The following is a 21,436-nucleotide window of genomic DNA, read 5'->3' as shown; positions in this document are numbered from 1 at the left end:
GCTGAGTTCTGTACAGATGGGTCGCTAGCCTTACAGGCTAGCAACACGTTCTGTTACTATGGGCGAGAAATAGCGGTAGTAGAATAATAGGGTTGGCCTGCTCTCAGCTGAGACAATCTGTCAGTCCGTATCTCTCCGCAATCAGTCAGGGAGGGCCAAAGCCCGCCTTGCACACATTCTCATCAGGCAGCTGTGAACCATCTAGCGTGTGTATGAGGCATTCGTTTACCTGAGTTTCCCTCTAGTGATGTAAGCAATCAATTGCATAAGAACACAAAAGGAAAACAAAGCTAATGCAGTCATTTTATAGTGTTGGCTTCCGTTAATGCTTAAAAGTCCATTTTTTTAATGGTATTCTGCAGACAAACCGAAAACACGTTAAGTTTCTAATGTTTAATTTCCTGGAGAGCTGAGAGTCTTGGGAATGAAACAGATCGCTCTTTTGTAGCAGTCTTCAGTGTAAAATGCGTTTAAGGATTTGTTCACCTCTGCTCAAGTTCTCTACTTCACACAATGCGTTTTGATATCACTGAATCTCCCTCCTCTTTAGAACTCCAATGGCAACCAGACAGGAACAAAAAGGAAAGCGGACGACAGTGACAGTGAGCCCGAGCCAGAAGATAATATCAGGTGAAGCCATTTTGTATATAGCACTTTGTTAGCAAATTGCTGAATTGGGTGGAATTGCTAATGAATGCCATTTAGCTTATGGCAGCAGCGCCTTTGGATAATTTTCTGTGATCTTTTTATCCGGCAGTAATTAATATGGAGGGTAGCAATATTCAGTAAATTCCAGCGAGATGAGTAAGCTAAAGCTGTTTAAATCCAAGTATGGAGATTAGTATGCAAGCTGGCTGTCTTTCTTCAAGCCACTCTTCCCTTTGAGACCAGACACTGCATTGGCTACACATTCATGGATTTTGATTTGATTATGTGATCTGAATACCAGTGTTTTTCCCCACGAATATTTAACCCTTCAACTTTTTTCCTTGCTGTAAGAGTGTCACATTAGCAGATTTGAATGGGGCATCTGTTTAGCATTCCAATTGCACTACTTTGATCTGTAGTGTGTAAAATCGTACTCCAGAAATATAATTTGTGCAGGTGTCCCATTAACACCTAACACATGGCTTCTGTGGACATGTTGCTTATATTTGCATGGTCATTTGTGATTTGATTTTTTTCCCCCCTTTCTTTCTTTTTTTATGCAAATAAAGCGAAAGTAAATAAGTGAATACATTAGCACTGTGCGGATTACAAATGCTTGGTGTTTGATGCAGCTCTATCATTTTTGGAATGAATTAGGCAAGACAAAAAGGCTATTTGGCGGACTGGCGTGCTGATATGAATTTTTCTGTTTTGCAGGCGGTTTTGATTTGGTGTCCAGTGAAGGGCAATTTTGTATTTGTATGGGAAGATGTGTCAATATAGTTACTATGCTTTTTTGCCTTCCCAGCTGCACCAAACAACTTGCTGGCATTCCCAATTGTGAGAGCTTTAGTTTTTCCCAGTGAAAGCACTGTGACCCGAGTTGGGCACAAAAGGCGCAGGGAAATTTGAGCGCACCGTGTGCCGACATAGTGTGATTTAGGCTATAACGGTGCTCAGACAGAAATTTGCGCACTGTCAAAAAGAGCCCAAACTACTATAAAAAACAGTAATTGTGCCGCCAGTAATAGCTGGCCAAATTACATCTTTCCCGACTCTATTGCAGCCTGGAGGGAGAATATTAATTAACACCGCCAGGACTTTTGCAGGAGTAATGTGAGCGGTTTTTCGGCTTTGCCTTGTGCCCAAATTTCCCGTATGCTTGTGACCTATCAGATCTCCCTGCAAGCTGTTACAGCTGCATGGTAAGCAACGTACCCATAGCTGGTGTAATAAGTATGCTTAGTTTCTGATGTAGCGGGCAACCGCAAAACGGCTGTCGGCATACCATGCTGTCTGTACCCGTAGAACCACAATAAAGGTACTGTTTGATTCAGTGCCACTACTTTTGTCTTCACGTAATAAGGAAAGGGTAGGGATGTCTAATGCAACATCTATTTTTACCCAATACGGTTGTGGATCCACCCAAAGCCCTGCTTCTGTTACCCTCTTCATTGCTTGTGGCTGACACTGGGGCCTCTTGTATGGCAGCCACAGCAGTAAAGCTGCAGAGGGCGCTAGGAGGCTATAGTGCCTTTACCTGGAAAATCGCAGCTCTCATTTAGAGAGTACCAGTGAGGTTTTTAGTGCAGCTGGGAATAAGATAGAAATAGTTGTATTTGTGTAAATTAAGTTACCATGTGAACTGAATTTGTTTGTTACGATATGTATTTTTAAATGTTAAATATAGCTACGTTAAAGCGGAATATAACCCTGCATTTCAACTTTGCTCTAAAATATTATTTACAGCATATTATATGCAAAAGCATTTTTTTTTACTAGACCAGCATTTGGAAGGGTTAAACACAGAGGTTTAAAGTTCCGTGGAGAGATATGCAGAAGTTCAGATTGTTACATTCTATTTAGTTATATGTATCTATTGATAAATGTTACACACTTTTTGGCTGTCCTCCAAGCTCCTTCTCAGTGAGAGAGAGTGAGTCACATTCAACACTTAGGGCTGGTGCACACCGAGCGGCTTTTTGGGCGTTTTCAGATCCGCTTGCGGCTGCGGATCTGCTTGGTCAATGTATCTTAATGGGGTGGTGCACACCAGAGCGGGAGGCATTTTGCAGAAACGAAAAATGCCTGGGTGAGGCATTTTTTGGATTGTGGATGCGTTTCTGCCTCAATGTTAAGTATAGGAAAAACGCAAACCGCTCTGAAAAACGGCACTTCAGAGCGGTTTGCCAGGCGTTTTTTGTTACAGTAGCTGTTCAGTAACAGCTTTACTGTAACAATACAGGAAATCTACTACACCAAAACCGCTAGACAAAACCGTAAAACGCTAGCTGAAACGCTACAGAAAAAGAAGAAAAAGCGTTTCCAAATCTGCTAGCATTTTGCGGACCTGCTAGCGGGTTTTGGTGTGCACCAGGCCTTAGATACATTTATGTAAACAAAATGTATCTATTTCAGCTTCGGATGAGTCTGCAGAAATCTCCAGGAACTTTAAAGCCCTGTGTAACCCTTCCAATGCTGGTCTAGTAAAAAAAATGCTGGTTGCATATAATATACTGTAAATAATGTTTTAGAGCAAAGTTGAAATGCAGGGTTATATTCCGCTTTAAGTACCTGATTCTGGCTTGTAATATTGCATCTTGTATTTCTCTGTACAACAAGTCTAGGACTAATCCCCCTCCCCTTTATCCTCTTTTTACATAAGGGTGGTGCCAGAAGTGTGAGCCTGTCGGGCTGTTTTGAGTTAATATTGCATTTCTGCTGTATTGTCCGCCTATAGCCGGGAGCGTGTAGATGGGGAAAAGAAAGCAGACTCATTACCGGTTATGCTGATAATTCAGAATTATGCTAAAATACACAAATCTTATGACAAGTGTTGGTTTAACCCTTTGTCTGCCATTGACAAAATGAATCTGGTCATGACTGTCACAGGGTTGAACAAGCTGGTTTTAAAATCTGCCATCCTGATACACAGATTAGGGATGATCTGGGCAGTTCTCCAGCTGGCCAATCTCACCTATAAACTGCCAAAAAAATGAGGGCCACCCTTACCTCATTATTGCTCCTTCTACTGCTGCATCTTACCTCTCCCCCACTACTGCCTAAACTCAGGATTACCGAGATGGGCATCAGCGTGCTTGAAGCTGGAGCAGATGTGTGAGCATGAACTTTCTCCTCACCAATGACTGCAGCTGCTTGTAACCGTCAAGTGCTTTCCTGAGTACTTCCTGGTTCATGGCAGTGTGCTAGGCTGCAGCCATGTGTGTTGAAGGTAAACCTCTTCTGCACCTGAGACTTAATGCTAGGTACACGCGATGCAATTTTCTGACAGATTTACTGTCAGATGCACATACAGGTAAAAGAAACTTTATACTGCATTAAAACTCCTTTACTCTTCTCTTTATAGGCTCTGGGAATCTGGCTGGAAGCAGCGCTATTATAGAAACAAATTTGATGTTGAAGCTACTGACGAGGTTTTTCGCCGTAAAGTTGTGCAGTCATATGTGGAGGGACTCTGCTGGGTTTTACGTTACTACTACCAGGTAGAGCCTTTACTTACTAATTATGCCTATAGTGTGTTGTAGAGAAGGTGCTGGTTTAGTGGGTTTATAAGAAACGAGCAAGAGCAGGCTTCCCCGACCATTGTGCTGAGGCTCTGTTCACAGACAGACATTTTTTATTTTGTCCAGTCTCCACTCACTGCAAAACTTATTTTATAAACAGGAGCTTTTCACTCTGCAACAGAGATGTGGGATACTTTGCTGTAAGCGAGCTTCTGTGCAGTTTACGATAATCTCCAGCCAGACCATCGGAATGGGCAGTACACCGGCCACTCCCACTGTCCGCATGTGATCCATTATAAGTGGGAATTGAGCCTTAGGGCCTATTTCCACTGCACGCAGATTGGATGCAGAAAAACTGACTCCAATGAATGCCTATGGGAAAATCTGCATCAGAAAAATCGCTATTAGTGAAAACAGACCCATAGGCATTCATTGGAGTCAGTTTTTCTGCATCCAATCTGCATGTAGTGGAAATAGGCCCTTAGTCAAACATCTCACCAGTCTATGATGTAAACCGATCCTCAGCTGATCATAAGTTCGCAAGTGTAGCCACCTGGGTGTCAAAAGTAGCGACAACAGAGGTAAGTCCTTTAAGAAATTTGGACATGACACCTGAGGCAGGTCAGCTGCAGTTATTAAAGGGAGCCTGAAGTGAGAGGAGTGTGATGGCGGAAATATTTATTTCCTTTTACAGTGGACCAGAACTCTCGCAGAAGGAAAACAGAATGTAATGCACCCTGTATGTATTTAGAGAGTTTAGCCTGTGTAATTCCCCCTCATCTGTGACTAATCACAAGTTGTAATTTGATCTCTCCCCTGTGTCGGCTGACTACCATGGCAGATAAGCTCATTTGAAAGCACCGGATGTTAACAAAATGTCTGCTTCCATGAAAGCAGGAAATAGAAACGGTGCAGATTTATTGCAGGATTTGTATCAGCTGTAACAAGGCACCCTGAGCAGACGCTGTTGGGTATGCATACAGCATAAACATACCCATGTCTATTTGGAGACACTCACCGGCCCCTTATCTAATTGCTCCTGCTCCCAGACTGGCTGCTATCAATTACATTGGATCGGTGACTCTGGCATAGTCGTGCTGTGACCCGGAATAGGAAGCCTGTGGGTCCTCTCTGCACATGCTTCACTCGGAACTTCCTCTCTGCTCTAAAAGATACACAACAGCATAATAACCTGACTGCTTCCTCCTCTCTGCGTGTGAACCGCAATATGACGCTTGGTAGAGGGAGGGGGAAGAAGCCAAGAAGCCTGCGAGTCCCCTCTGCGCATGTCCAGGCTTCCTTGCTTCTTTCCCCTCCCTCTGCTGTGGGTCATATTGCAGTTCACGCGTGGAGAGGAGGAAGAAGCCAGGTTATTATGCTGTTTGTTTTAGAGCAGAGAGGAAGTTCTGAGTTCAGGTCCGCTTTAAAGTGGAGCTAAACTCTCTGCTCTAAAAGATAAGCCACAGCATGATGATGTTTAGGGAAAAGGTCTTCATTGCAATTCATGGAAATCCTAAAAAAAACTTGAGTTTTAACTTTTCACATTCTGGGAGCGCAGAAAAGGTTGAGCCTCATTGTTGGCTCATAAGGCACCCAGCTCTAATTCACAGCTGCTAAGAGATAATTAAACTGGCTAATCTCCCTAAACACACACAACGCAGAGGAGTGAATTTCTCTGAAACTGTATGTGGAATGAAGACTTTTCATTGTGTACTGTGCAAGAGTTCGGGTCTGCTTTAAACTATACCAGTCGCCTGGCAGTTCTGTTGATCCCTTTTGACTGCAGTCGTGTCTGAATCACACATTTGAAACAAACGTGGCTAATCTGGTCAGACTTGGATCAGAGCACCTGATATGCATGCTTGTTCAGTGTCTATGGCGTAAAGTACTTGAGGCAGAGATCAACAAGACAGCCAGGCAATGTGCAGTTTTTAAAAGGAAATAAACCTGTCAGCCTACATTTCCCCCTCACTTTAGTTTTGCTTTATGAAGGTGATGCTTAGCTCTATAGACCTTACACTTTTCGGACTATTAGGCTGCAGGGCACAGACAGAACATAAGATACATGTTTCACCAAAACCTTTTTTCCCCTTTATTTTAAATAAAAAAATGGAAATCAATAGATTTGTATGGAAGAATTCAGTGCAAGTCTGCCCTTCCCCGGTCGAAACAAATTGATCAACTTTCCCAATTGGCCGTGGTGAAAATTCTGATTTGCTTTTTCAAATACAATTGTATAGTCTATGGCCACTTATGTATTGGTTTGGCCACATTTTAGACCTGATTAAAGGACAACCAAGGTGACATGTGACAAGATGATAGACGTGTATGTACAGTGCCAAGCACACCCATAACTAGGCTTTGTTCCTTTTTTTTCTTTCTTTGCCTGAAAAAGTTAAACATCAGGTATGCAAGTGACAGTTTCTGTCCAGGTCAGACTGTAGCATAACCCTCACTGATGAGTAATTATAGCCATGGAACACTTTTTCCTGTCAGTAAATGGCTTCTGAGAGCAGGAAAGAGACAAAAAGGGTCAATAATTCATAGATTTGAGCTCTGGCATACTTCAGTGAAGGTGTTGAGCAGAGACAATGAAACTGTTAAAACATTAAGACTAAATTTAAATGTAAAATAAAACTGTGGGATATCTAAAAAAGACTGAGGATTGATAGTTGTTTTTCTCATCAGTTTATTTTCACCTCAGATGTCCTATAACACAAATGACTGAGTTGTGCAGTTCAGCCTCCGATCTGCCTTCCACTGAAGCCGAATGGCAGCGTTCATATCCACTCACAGTTCGGATGTGCTTCCATGTGACAGACTGCTCTTTTTTGCCCATGATGAGTGCTTGGAAGCAGCCGGCAGATGCTCAGGGACAGCTGACAGGGTGTGGATGCACCGCATGCAGCTGCCCATGTGAAAGAGGACTTAGGGCCCTTTCACACCAGATGGATTTTTAGGCGTTTTAACGCCACGGCCGAAGTTGGCGTTTTGCTAGGTAAAAGAAAGTCCATAGACTTTCATTTTACCTTTCACATCTAACTCGGCGTTTTGGAGCGTTGCGTTTCAACGCTCCCAGGAGCTTTTTCAGGGCTGTTAACAGCCGAAGTTGGCTGTTGGCGTTTCAATGATAGTCAATGGAAAACGCCAACTTCAGCGTTTTCAAAGCCTTTTCAAAGCGTTTTACAGCTATCTTGTTCACTTATTTTTATAGAAGAAAAAAAAAAGGACATTTTCATATGGGCTGTAAAACTCTTTCAAAAGGGTTTGAAAACGCTATGTATTGGCGTTAAGCAAAAGGCTGACTTTCAGCCTTTTCTACCGCAGCCTCTAGTGTAAAAGAGCCCTTAGAGAAAACTGCAGGCTAGTTGTGGTCATGGCTAGTGAGGTAGTCCCTGACCAGTGTCTTTACAACTGCTCCCATTTCTGCACCCTTCTCTTTAAAATCACCTCAGTATTTTGAAAGGAGATTTCTGGTTGGATGCAGTTTTCCGCTGTTTGCTTTAATAAATCTGCTTTCATCAGCTCTTTCCAGTATGTCATCAGGGTAAATAGATGTCACTGAAAAGAGATGAAATGATTTAATAAGTGTTGGCAGCCTGTCAAAGGAACCTTCAATGCTTTCCTTGTCATATTATGGTGTTACAGGAATTACAGCGTAATTGAAGTGAACAATGTCTAATGAAAATCTTGATAATTGAAATATCAGACAGACGAGATTAGTTAGAAATATACAGCATTTCTAGAGCTGCATGCTAATAATGCTCTGCTTGGGAGAGAACGGAGCTGTCAGGGATGGAAATGCTTCAAGGACAACTGTACTTATAATTGTTCCTTTGCAGAGGGCTTTAAAGCTATAAATGTATTACATTATTGATTTGGTTCCTCTAATGAGATATGTTAAGAGAGCAGGACGCTATTGTTTACGAATAGCCACAACACAACGTCTGCAGTATTACGGCTTTGATTAGTAATAGGTTGGTGTTAATCTACCCACAAACATTCATTGGTTGTCTCCTGACTGAGATCTGGTGACACTTGGAATGCTTGTGGCTGACGTCTGTTTAATTCAAAGATCATTTAGTTGGATTTTGCTCACTTATCATTGATGCAGGGGTCTAACTAGAGGGGAGCAGCCCTAGGTGATTGCAGGGGGCTCTGACTACTAACCTTCCCTTCTGATACAAGGGACCATCCTTCAGATCAAGCGTTTTTTGGGAAGGAGAGCAAGGGAAGGGGTGTGAACATAAGGGAAGGCATGAATTATGAATTGTAGTTGCACCACTGCGGTTAATGTATTCCCCCTAGATGAGGTGTTGGTGGAGGTCTCCTGCACATCTACATGCTGGGCAGGTCTGTGTATTGATTTCTCTTTAGAAAGATGGTAGGCATCCAAAATAAGATAAAGCTACATACCGTACACACTGGGAAATGGAATCATGTGAAATGACGGCTGGACGATGGTGTCATGATCTCTCCGACAGATCTGGAAGCAATTTGTTGTGGACAACGGCAGAAGACTGCAACACAGATTGCTAAATGATCATGAAACAATAGCATTGATAAACAATGCAAGGTGTAGATATGTCGCCATACGCTTTGCGGACGCGTGGTTTCGTGCGTAGCGCTGTACACACTGCGGACAATGGATAATGCCCAATCACCATCATGGATCGATTGTTCGTTGGTTGTTCATGGAAACAGTTGTTTGTGGCATGCGTTTTCTAACTATATTTGAATGATGCATTGTTCGTTTGTAGCTATTTTTTTCCTCCCCGTGTGTACAAGGCTTAAGCGAACGCTACTGGGTTTATGTTCGGTTAAAGGACTTCCGATGTGAAGTCACAAATCCATTTTTACTCACCTGGGGCATCTTCCAGCCCCTTGCAGCCGCCTCAGTCCCTTGCCACAGCACCTGTCCTCCGCTGTCCCGCTGGCCACCCGTCATGAGCACAACCCTGTTGGCGGGTCAAGATCTGGCACGTACTGCGCCTGCGCACAGCTACTGCACAAGTACAGTACGCACAGGCACGAATGCAGGCGCAGAAGTCCTTACCTGCTAGTAGGGTTGCGATCAGCATGGGTCGCCAGCGGGACAATGCGGAGGACCAGGGCTGTGGCGAGGGACTGAGGCCGCTAGGGGCTGGAAGAAGCCCGAGGTGAGTACAAAAAAATAGATTGGTGACTTCACAACAGAAGTCCTTTTAAGTTTAACATCAGGCCTGAAACCAACTAGCAGCGCTTTCTAAGCGCTAGTGATTTGAAAAGCTCTTGCTAATGTAATGCTATGGGGGATTTTTTAAATAAAATCACATCGCTCAAGTGAAATCACACCCATAGCATTACATTAGCAAGAGCTTTTCAAATCACAATGCGCTCATTTTGAAAATGGCCATTACCCCATAACAGCTTTCTGGTCAGCACACAGTTAAACTGTAACATTGCCCACTTGAGCCATAGAGAAACATTGACATTACCTGGTACATCAGTTTTCCTCTCAGCTATAACTGACAGCAACTGATATTTTACTGACAGCAACTGATATATTTCAGATCTGACAAAATATTGTCAGAACTGGAAGGGATAATTGTCAGAAGAAAATGGTGAGCTTCTGAGAGGAACTGATGGCAAGGTAACTGTGTAATGTTCATTTGAAGTTACCTCATGTGTTTATTTTAAATATTTTTACTCAGTACAGGTTCTCTTTAAGGGGCAATCCACCTTGTGCCAGAGTCCACGGTGGCGGTTGCCCCCTTAACTCCTTCACTGGATGGTATTAAGTTTTCAGTGGCACATAGTTTGTAATTGTCTGATGCGTACCATCTACACTTTGTCACCTATTTGTGTTCCGAGGTATATTTTGCAACAACGAATGCTGACTGGACATACAGGAAATGACTTGGGATTGTGAAACTAAGTGCTATTGCTGAGGTGTTTGTGATAAGGCCGGTCTTACTGAGCTCTGTTGGCTGCACCTCCCTCCTCTCACTATTCCCCTTTAGCACACGTCTCCCAAGTCCAGGGCTTGGTAACATCCAGGGCTGTGGAGTCGGAGTCGTGGAGTCGGAGTCGTGGAGTCGGGCAATTTTGGGTGCCTGGAGTCGGAGTCGGGAAAAAATGCACCGACTCCTAATGAATTTGTAACTGTAATTAAAATAGAAAATATGATAAAATGTTCTATTTCTCAGATAATAGTCATTAAAAATAATGTATATATACAGTATATATACAGTAATAGCTGTGCTTAGTCCACAAAAATGAAATAAACCAGTCAAAATTAGTTACTTGTGCTGCTTCAATAAAGCAGTCCCCGTATTTTTAAGGTCAGATATACATATCTGATTGTGACTGTATATATGATGTGTACACAGGAATCTCTTATATATACTAAATAACATCTATGCTGTAAGAATAAAGCCTGATGTGTAGCTGTGTCACTAATAGAGATTGTCAACGAGATGGAAATAATTCTGCATTGATGCTGATTTATGCAAATGTATGCACTCCCTTTGCTGATGAAATCAAATAATGTGATATGTTATTAAAATTTGGTTTGGTGACTACAAATTAAAGGGTAACTGAAACGGATGAAAAGTAAAGTTTTATACATACCTGGGGCTTCCTCCAGCCCCCTTCAGGCTAATCAGTCCCTCGCTGTCCTCCACCACCCGGATCTTCTGCTATGAGTCCTGGTAATTCAGCCAGTCAGCGCTGTCCGGCCGCATGCCGCTCCCACAGCCAGGAACATTCTGCACCTGCGCAATAGTGCTGCACAGGTGTAGTATGCTCCTGGCGGCGGAGTGTGTGCATGCGCACTACGCCTGACTGGCTCAAGTACCTGGACTCATAGCAGAAGATCCAGGTGGTGGAGGAGGACATACAGGGACTGATTATCCTGAAGGCGGCTGGAGGAAGCCCCAGGTATGTATAAAACTTTAATTTCATCTGTCTCAGGTTTACTTTGTTACACAGTAGTACTATACTCTACATATGCACTCCCCACAGAGCTGCAGGAATCCACTGAGAATGCTGTCCACATTGAACACAGAGGTGTTGTCTGTTTACAATCTCCTCATTCCCCTGCAGAGTACCTGCACATCATTCTTACATGTACCCACACTTACATTGCCTAGGGCCTGATAGATGTTCTTTGTTCCGGTTTGTACCTTTTACAAGTACTCTTACCAAGGACTAGTTTTAGTCTAAAGGGAATAAATATAGTAGTCTACATATCCTTCTCACTTCAGTTGTCTTGTAAAATTCCTAAGCGTTGGCAGTTAAGAGACGAATTTCATGTTACATACTTTTAATCAACAAAATTGTAATATGCAAATTAGAGGAGTCGGAGTCGGTGGATTTTTGGACCGACTCCACAGCCCTGCATCCCCACACATGGTACATAAGGGAGCACACTGCTATGTCCAGATATTTCTCTGCACTTCATACCAATCTGAGAGCAGCGCATGCCTAAGAGGAGAGCTGGGCTTGTCAATCTTGAGGAGAGCATGACCTGACGGGCAGCAATAGTCTCGTGTGTACCAGATTTAAGAACTTCCTAGCTCTATTATTTGGGGTTCCATTGTAGCTAGCATATATGCTTGATTACTCTTTGTAAGCGTGTTTAGCAGTTCGTCAGAATTGATCTTCATAGACTAGCATTGCTAGACCCATTACCAATTTCATCCTGTATAGAGCTGGGATGGTGTGCATGAGTTGTAGAAATGGAAAGCAAAATATTCCTCTTTAAATATATTTCTGAGTAAAATTTCTCAACAGCGTAGTTATGTTGTAAAATGAATTATGTGCATTTGTTTTGGTTTTGTTTTAACTTCTGTGATTCATTTGATGCAGGGTTGTGCTTCTTGGAAGTGGTTCTTCCCATTCCACTATGCTCCCTTTGCTTCAGACTTTGAAAATATTACTGAACTTTTTAAAGAATTTGAAAAGGACACAAAACCAGTAAGTGCCTTAGATATGCTGGAGACTTGCTTGTATTGCTTTGTGTGGTTTCTTTTATTTTCGTGCCCCTCAAACCATTGTCGGTTTGACGTATGCTGATGTAGGAATTCCTTTCAAAAGCTTAGTGACCATATATCTCTCAATTTGGTGGCCGATCGACCATCCAATTCAATAATTATTGAATCATATGCCACCAAAAGCATGCCTGATTGACGATGTAACCAATTTTGGTCCAAAATTGGTCGCATGTATGGATCGGACATGCTGCAAGATGTTGCACCATGGTGATTGATTGGGTGTGCGGTGGTAACGGCAAGCAATATGGAAATATGCGACGAAACCCCTGGTGCGGTCCCCCCCTAGTGTATAAATGTGTCCCCTGTGTGTACATTTATACATTACCTGTCCTGTCGCCCATAGTGCCGTGCCAATCTGTCTACGGAATCCTGTGCTGCTCCATTAGTGCCATACGCACCGGCGTATGTGTGACGTCACACGCGCTCTAAAAGCCGGCATGTATAGCACTAATGGATCAGCAGGATTCCGTAGACCGGTGGGCAACATAGGACAGGTAATGTATAAATGCACACATGCCGAGCACATTTTATACACTGGGGGGCAGCAGCAGACCCGGCTGATTCCCAAGAGAATTCATGCTGAAATTGTTTGGGAATCGGACTGTGGTGTATGGGCAGCTGATCGATCTTTCTATACAGATACAATCAGAGAGAAATTTGTCTCTTGGTCGAATCTGCCCATCATCACTAGGTGTATGCGTATGTGTATAAATATAATAATCTCTTAACCCTTTGGGGGACCGGCTGCCTATTCCCACCCCTCCTCCCCCCCACCTTAAGGACCGGGCCATTTTACATGCGGGAGGGGTCTCAGTCAGCCGGATCCCCACTATAGATTGCTTGGCATGGTGTCCCCTGTGTGGCCAGGTGTCCCCCGTATTGCCAGCAGCCATTACTCACCTCCCAGGCTCCAGCGATGAGCATCTCTTGCACCCTCTGCTCTGGCCAGCAACCTCACTCGCACTGCTTTTAAGTTCCGGGTCGCGGCTTGACTTCATCAAGCCGGAACCCAACACTTACAGCAGAGCGAGTGGGGATGCCGGCCAGAGTGGAGGGGAGTAATGATCGCCGGGGGAATGTCAGAAAGGTGAGTGGATCCTCTTCTTCCCCCTCAGACTGCCGCTGCTCTTAGTGATCGCTACAATCCGCCGGTGATTGTAGTGATCAGGAGCCAATTGCGATGGCTCCTGATCACTTAGGGGAGATGCCAGCTGTCATATGATAGCTTAATCTCCCCTCTCGGGTGCGCACCATCGTGTCGAGCAAAAATGGCAGGTGCCGTAAATCTTATGCTAACCACAAGAAAATGTATGCGCGCTCAACACCAAGCTTAACCCTTACAAGTCTGGCTGTGCAAATCTGGCTAAATTGGCTTATGAGGCATTGCTCATGCAAAATTGCATTTGCTTTCGCATGCCAAACTTTGCAGGGTCAAAAACTAATACCGCAAAGCGGTTGCCCTGCGGGAATTAGTTCATGCTACATGGCACTATCCAGGAGCTCCACGGGGAGGCTTCCCAATGCCCCCATACAACCGGGGGGGGGGGGGCTGCAGGGCCCCAGGCTCTCTCGCTCCCTAGGGACCACAGCGACACCCCGGAGGGGGAGGCTGGGTGGCGCAGACTATTTCTTCCCCCCCCCCCCCCCCCCCCCAGCGTGGCCAGCGCCGGGGAGGGCCATCCGCACCGACTTCCATTGGGAAGTCTCCCCGTGGCGCTCCTGGATAGTGGTAATGTGGCATGAACTAATTCCCGCAGGGCGACCGCTTTGTGGTATTCATTTTTTCACCCTGCATAGTTTGGCGTGCGAAAGCAAATGCACATTTGCATGAGCATTGCCTCATGAATAGCCAATTGAGCCAGATTTGCAGAGCCAGACTTGCTAGGGTTAAAACTTGGTGTTAGAGCACGCATACATTTTCCTCAGGTAAGCATTTTTTGGCGTAAAATTATGCTGCATCAGGCTTAGAGAGCCACAAGTTGTGGTGAAAGCTGAATAACACAAGTCTGACTATAAAGTTATCTCATGTTTCCTTTAGTTCAAGCCCCTGGAGCAACTGATGGGTGTATTTCCAGCTGCCAGTGGCAACTTCCTGCCTACCACCTGGAGGCGCCTCATGTCTGACCCTGTAAGTGTGTTTATTGATCTTGTAAGCTTTTTAATATATCCCAAATCACATATATTTTTGTTCAAGTATAATCGCATTAATTCAGTTTAATGGTAATTTTTTTTTTTTTTTTATTAGGAGTCCAGTATAATTGACTTTTACCCGGATGACTTTGCACTTGACTTGAATGGTAAAAAATATGCCTGGCAAGGTAAGATCAAGGGAATCATGTTTGTGTGGTATAACTGAAGTGTTTAGCTGCTAGGCACCCAGTGGAAGTGTGACAAATGGAATATGCTATACAGTTTGTTATAAACAATATCCCTAAAAACGATGCCATCATTATAAACTGCTGCTTTATAAATGTCTTTTTGAGCCACATAACACAGTAGGTTGTTTACTGTATTTATAAGTGAAGCAGGTATTTGCTCCGCAGCCCCTCTCCCCCACATGGACGCCTCATTTTTCTCTCACCCGTGCCGCAGAGCCGATGGTTCCCACAGTTTTGTCCTATGTCCCCGACAGCCATGATGCATGCTGGGAGATGTAGTTCCTATTGATGTGATTACATCTCCTGGCTGGTAGATGTAACCACATCAATTAAGTACATCTCTCTGCATGCATTGTGGCTACTGGGGAGACAGGATATTACCACGGGAATTTTAACGTGCAGCATGGGGGATAGAAAATGGAGGCATCCAAATAGATAGGCACTACTAGTTAATTAGTATAGGCAGTAAATGGCATGGATTCTGTGGGAACAAGTCAAAACATTTTTCAAATTGGACTTGTAGTTTTTGAGAAAATTGATTATTAAAAATTAAAAGAAGAAATTCCTTTTAAACTTGTATAAGCAGGTATGGGGGCAGAGGTGACACAGAGGGGGGCACTGGAGGCACAGAGGAGGTACAGGGGACAGAGATGGCACAGTGTTCCGACTTAAGAACAGATTCAGGTTAAGAACAAACCTACAGTCCCTATCTCGTTTGTTAACCCTGTAAGTGCCTGTGGAAAAGAGTCCTAAATGCTGTAGCTTATAGCAGAATCTGCTTGTTATCTGTTTGGTCATTTTACTACAAAGTGGTTTAAAGTGGGGTAAAATTCTGACATAACGTTCAATAAAAAGTGGTTTATCTGCTCTGAAAGCTGGCATTGCATTTTATTGCAAAGCTGCTGCATTTATAGATTAAAATCTAGTGATCACTTTTCAGCTCTTTGCTTCTGCTGCAGAGCAAGTTCCTAGCATAGCTAGTAATGTATACTAATTGTAACAAAGGAATGTAAACATTGAAGAGCTGTGTTTAACTGTTTGAATACTGTTCTGCTACAATTTTTTTTTTTTTTTTTTTTTGGGGGGGGGGGGGGGGGGGGTAGTAGATTTAATGCTGTAAATCTTTTACAGCAAAGAGGAAATACTGAGTTTCATACCACTTTAATAGGCTGCACAGTCACAATGTCTTGTTGAATGATTTTATGCATGCGTTAAAATGTACCTGCCTTACAGTACATGTAGCTGTATTTGCATGTAGCTGTATTCTTAGAAGAATGCAGTGTTAAGAAAAGTTGATGTATCGACGTCAGACTTTGTGAAGTTATCTAGTGCTATGTCAGGCTCATCAGCCTCCTTACGTTGCTCCCGGCCTCCTCCAGTTAATTGATTGCTTCCTCTCCCCTTCAGGTGTTGCTCTGTTGCCATTTGTTGATGAGCGCCGGCTAAGAGCTGCTTTGGAAGAGGTTTACCCTGACCTCACTCCTGATGAAAGTAAGATTATGATATTCACACGTATTTGTGTAATCATGAAGGTTTTTAGCATTAGCGTACTTGTCGTTTATGCTCTGCTAGGCTGCAAATGAACGCAATATAATGGATGGCTGCTATTGATTGCCTTTAAACAAATCTGTAACCTTTTGGTGCATAGATGATTTAATTGCTGTAAATTGAATGATCCTTGATGCAAAAATGGAGCCTTGGTGGGTACAGAGTAAAATAGAACCACCCAGCATTAAAACCTGTTACTTTTATTTACAGGTTTCTTAGCTGACTTAAATGCAGAAAGCCTTTGAATTGAGTATCTGTTTAAAAAAATGCTACTAGCAGAGCATTAGGAAAAGTGGCAACTTTAGCAGCGTAATTAAGATTTTAAATTGCTTTATAACTGCACAAATCATATACAGAATTAATTAGCTTGTTGCGTTTGTCCTCTAATGAACTTAATGGTAGCCGTTGAAGATGCACTTTTCATAAAAGGAGTCCTCTGTGCTCAGCTATGTTCTTTGCCTCCATTCTGTTAGGGAGGAGAAACAGTCTTGGAGGAGATCATCTCTTTGTTGGGAAGCACCATCCACTTCTGGAATTCGTCCATGAGCTGTACAGGACAAACTGCAGAGAGGTATGCTGGAATCTGGAACCCCAAAGGAATACCTGCTGAAAAAGTTAAAATGTTTATATAATGTAATGCATACATGTCGAACTCCAGCCAACAAATTTTTCCTCCAAGTGGTTTCTTAACTTTGCATTATGTTTGACCCTCTTTAGACCACCAGGGAAGCTATATTGGAAGTAAAGCCCTAGATTAGGGGTCAGGAACCTTTTTGGCTGAGAGCCATAAACGCCACATTTTAAAATGTAATTCTGTGAGAGCCATACAATGTTTCAAACTGGCACAGTGTGCATGCGCAGTAGAGGGCTCATGTCCCTGTTGCCATGGTTATGTGTATACAGTTGATCCGCCAGGCAGCGGAAGTGTCAGACACGTCTTCAGCTTCTCTTGGGTTTCAGCAACATCAGCAATTTCCCCCGAAAGCCAGACAGGAGAAATACCGCTTGTACAATTACCTAGCTGACTTAGGGGTCAATTCACTTTGTAGGATGAGATCCCCACAGCCTATTGGGCCAATCAAAGTGCTGGGATCTTGTCCTACAAAGTCACTGGACCTGACAGGATCCAGGGTGGGACAATTGGCCGTTAGTTTTGGGGGGAGCGCAAGTAGTACCAAGTAGCATACCTACTTTGAAAATGTTACTTGCGCTGCCACACTAAGCTGCGCTGCCTGAGCAGTGTAGTTTAGTGATCAACCCCTACTGATTTGTCTGAGGCAGAAGATGTAGCCATCAAAAGAGCCACATCTAGCTCACGAGTCATAGGTTCCCTACCCCTGCCCTAGATCGCCAGGGGGAGGGAGGGGGAAAGCACTAGACACCAGGGAACTGTATAGGGGGTGGGAGGGGGTCATCACTAGACACCAAGGAACTGTAGGGAAGGGGGTCACTAGACACCAAGGAACTGTATAAGGGAAGGAGGGGGCACTGGACACCAGGAAACTGTATAAGGGAGGGAGGTTACTAGACACCAGGAACTTTTAAAGTCCAACTAAACCAAAACTAAAGGAGGCAGATTTAAATGGGTGCCAGGATCCATGAATATTAACAATGTAGAAAAGCAAAGTGCTAGACAGGATATTTTTCAGGGGTCAAATGTGCTTTGATTGGCAGTACAACATACTTTATTTCCCCTGCAACTGATGGGTGGGTTGGTTTGACATGACCATGTGATGTCTTATGTAGGGGTACATTTACCAGAATGCCAGCATTGCAGTAATAACCATGTATCTGTAGGAGGAGGTGGGACTTTGTGGTTCAAAGGAAGTAAGTGCTCGACAGGGAATAACGGAGTAATAAGCTTTAGGGCTCAAACCCACTAGCAGCCTTTTCTAAGAGCTAGTGATTTGAAAGGGCTCTTGCTAATGCAATGCTATGGGAGATTTTTATAAAATCAGATCTTTCAAATGGGATCACACCCATAGCATTACATTAGCAAGAGTTTTTTAAATCACAAAGCGCTCCTAGTGGGTTTCAGGCCTCAGAGCTCTTGAGTTTGTATAAAGAGGTGCAGGGCTATAGGCATGCACAACTTCACAAGGCATTTTTCAGATGGAAGTACAGTTTTCCAGACTGGAGAGAGCTAGATAAATGGACATGCAATAACATGATCCATTGTCAGGGAACCTTTCACACGTCCGTTTTAAAAGAATCCATGTAATTCGTTCTGACCTGCAGCATTTCTCTGAACCTGACCAAAAACAGATCGGATGCCAAGCATATAATTGGAAACGGACAGTAGGCATTTCCACTGGGGATAATCTATAAGATGCAAATAAATTCGAGCTGGTGCAGCATTATGAAAAATTTGTATTCAAATTTATGCATAAATAAATAATAATATAAATAATATAAATAAATAAATAAATATGCAGCTTGAAAATGAACCAATCAAATCTTGCTGAGGTAAAATTTGATTGGTCCATTTTCATGCTGCATAGATTTGCATAAACAATTTGCATAATCTTACATCAACTTATTTTTTATTTTTTTTGCATCTCGGTGACTATCCTTAGTTTCCACAGAACTGTGATGACTTGTGGCAGCACAGAGAGCATTGCAGAGAGGAGGCTTTTGCAGTAATTTTTTATTGTTCTATTTACTAATCAAAGCAAATGCAGATGGATGTAGACTGGACTAAACTGTATGTCCAGTAAACTGTAAGCATTTTCATTCAGGCATAGTGTGAATCAAGCTGAATAGTTTTATTTGAATCAATTTGATTTCAAAATTTGTTCTATTCATTTTTTTTACTGGTTGGGCTTATTTTCAGTCATTCGTGTTACCATGTTTTCCTGAAAGTAAAACCTCCCCCGAAAGTAAAATCTAGCTCAGATTTCAAGCCGGCTCGAAATGTAAGCCCTACCCTAAAAATAAGACCTAGTGGCAGAGAGGAAGGGACACAGCTGCGCAATAGGAAGAGGCAGCCAGGGAAGTAGTGTGTGGATGGACTCATCCCTGGACAATGTCAGCCTGGCCTGTCTCTGTCCCTTCCCATCCACCAGTGTTGCTGTCACTCTCTCCCCTCCCCTCTGCAAGCCCCCCTGGTGAGCGAGATGTGCTGGCTACTGTCATCTCTTTTATTTGCTCTGGGACAGTGGGAGGGGGTGAGAAAGAGCTGCGGTGTGTGAGGAAGGAGGAGACTGTGTGGAGGGAGTTTCTGCCAGCACCACTTTGCTACCTTAGGTTCAGCAGAGTTAGTATGGAGAAAGAGGTGTGATTGTGCTCTTTCTTTAGCTGTATATGCTAGCTGTCCTCTCTCTCTTGTGCTCAGCTTGTGCCTCAGACAATACAGCAGTGGCAGGAATCTAAAGCATGTGCCTGTCCTCTCCTTACTATAGATCTGAGTTAGATAAGAGTGTGAGTCTGGGAGTAGAATTCATAACCTCAGCAAACAGTACAGTGACTTTGCCATTGTACTCTATCATTTGTCTTTTATCAGTTAATGTGAAGTGAGATTCAGATTTTGTATAAAACTCACATATTGTGCACAAATACTGCTGTATAAGTTTTCCCATTAGCCATGTGTTGTTCCTTAGTGTGTTTCTCGCAAAATACGACATCCCCTGAAAATAAGCCCTAACATGTTTTCGAGCAAAAATTAATTTGTCACTGTCTCTTTTTCGGGGAAACAAGGTATTTAGGCTCTGGTCAGCGTACGAGAGAACGGCGCCGGAGACTTGGGCGCAGGACACAGCCAGTATATGGCTGATTCTGCTGCCGCACAAGTCCGGGCCGTGTTAATTACTATTCCCCCTCCAGGCCGACATGGATAGTGGGGGAATGAAATAATTTGGCTTCCAGCAATTGCTGGAAGCCGAATTATTGTTTTAAAAGCAACTTCAGATCCGTCTTCTGACGGCGCTGAAGTTACTCCCTGTGCCTGCGATAGCCGTAGTTCCTATTACAGCCTATGGTGGCGCCGGCTGCGCCCAAGTCTCCTGCGCTGCTGCGCCCAAGTGTCCAGCGCTGGATTTACAGTGTTCGTCTGGTCACACTAGAGCTAAAAACCTGCATTTTTTTTTGTCAAAACCTGACAAAAAAATCCTTGCTTCAGCAAGGGATCTGTTGCAACCGATGCGGCCAAAACCACAATGTTCCAATCTGTTATCTTTTTCCAGATAAGCAGATGCGTTTCCCATGGAATCCTATGATGGAAACGCATCTATAAGCACTTCAACTGACCAATTGAGCGAATTTTGCACTGTCCACTCCGGCTGGCCATTTGTGATTTGGCCTATGTGTAAAATGTATGCATTAAAGGATACCACAACCGAATGGTTGTGGTAAAATTGATTGCTGCACTGTGTAGGGGGTGATGAGTGCATACCTGCATTTCCTCCCGACCCCTCCGTCTGCCGCCGTTCATGCTCTATACACTCCGGTGTGCGGCGACTTGCTTGACCTCTGCCCCGGACATACTGCGCCCTGTGTGCGCAGTATGTCCTTCCCCCTTCGCTTCTGGCCGGCGCATAGTGCCAGGCTCAGAAGCACGCTGTCCCCTTTTTGCTGCGTGTGCGCTCCATTACACCGAGCGTCACATGATTAGCATGTGACGCTCGGTGTAATGGAGCGCACACGCAGCAAAAAGGGGACAGCGTGCTTCTGAGCCTGGCACTATGCGCCGGCCAGAAGCGAAGGGGGAAGGACATACTGCGCACACAGGGCGCAGTATGTCCGGGGCAGAGGTCAAGCAAGTCGCCGCACACCGGAGTGTATAGAGCATGAACGGCGGCAGACGGAGGGGGCGGGAGGGAATGCAGGTATGCACTCATCACCCCCTACACAGTGCAGCAATCAATTTTACCACAACCATTTGGTTGTGGTATCCTTTAACTCTGGAAGCAAACCTTTCCAGCCCAGAGATCCATTTCGCATCTGTGGTAGGCTGCACCTGTGCACCGATCAGTACTGACCCTTTTTTATATCAATTCGTTGTCACCTTTATGAATTGTAAGTATTGATATGTAAATTACAGTAGAAGTTTTTTTTTTTCCCCGCAGCTAACTGATATTCCTCCTGAACTGTGCCATGGAATTCAAGGAAAATTAGAAATAGACGATGGTGCCATTCTTCCTAACAAGTAAGGATACTACACTTATTTTGTTTTTTGTTGTGGCCTTTAATAAGTTACATAGATCTGGAGAGCTTCAGATATGAAGCTTGGAGATCCTTTGAAGTCCACCCAACACTAAAGGAACCCCAAAGCTTTCTACATATGCTGATGATTATTCTCCTCACA

The 21,436-nt window shown here is 43.7% G+C and overlaps 1 protein-coding gene across 1 annotated transcript in view; it reads left to right on the top strand.

The window, feature by feature from the left end:
- XRN2 (5'-3' exoribonuclease 2) overlaps positions 1-21,436 on the top strand; it is a 95,921-nt gene that overhangs the window by 39,808 nt on the left and 34,677 nt on the right. Inside the window, exons 16-23 of the mRNA XM_068232432.1 lie at positions 551-630; positions 4,016-4,151; positions 12,024-12,131; positions 14,247-14,336; positions 14,454-14,526; positions 15,994-16,077; positions 16,608-16,705; positions 21,198-21,277. Coding sequence (XP_068088533.1) covers positions 551-630; positions 4,016-4,151; positions 12,024-12,131; positions 14,247-14,336; positions 14,454-14,526; positions 15,994-16,077; positions 16,608-16,705; positions 21,198-21,277 — 749 coding nt within the window. The remainder of the gene's footprint in view (positions 1-550; positions 631-4,015; positions 4,152-12,023; positions 12,132-14,246; positions 14,337-14,453; positions 14,527-15,993; positions 16,078-16,607; positions 16,706-21,197; positions 21,278-21,436) is intronic.

The sequence above is a fragment of the Hyperolius riggenbachi genome, chromosome 4 (assembly GCF_040937935.1).
Source record: "Hyperolius riggenbachi isolate aHypRig1 chromosome 4, aHypRig1.pri, whole genome shotgun sequence".
Lineage (NCBI taxonomy): Eukaryota > Metazoa > Chordata > Amphibia > Anura > Hyperoliidae > Hyperolius > Hyperolius riggenbachi.
The sequence above is the reverse complement of the archived record's forward strand: the minus strand, read 5'-3'. Positions and strand labels throughout refer to the sequence as shown.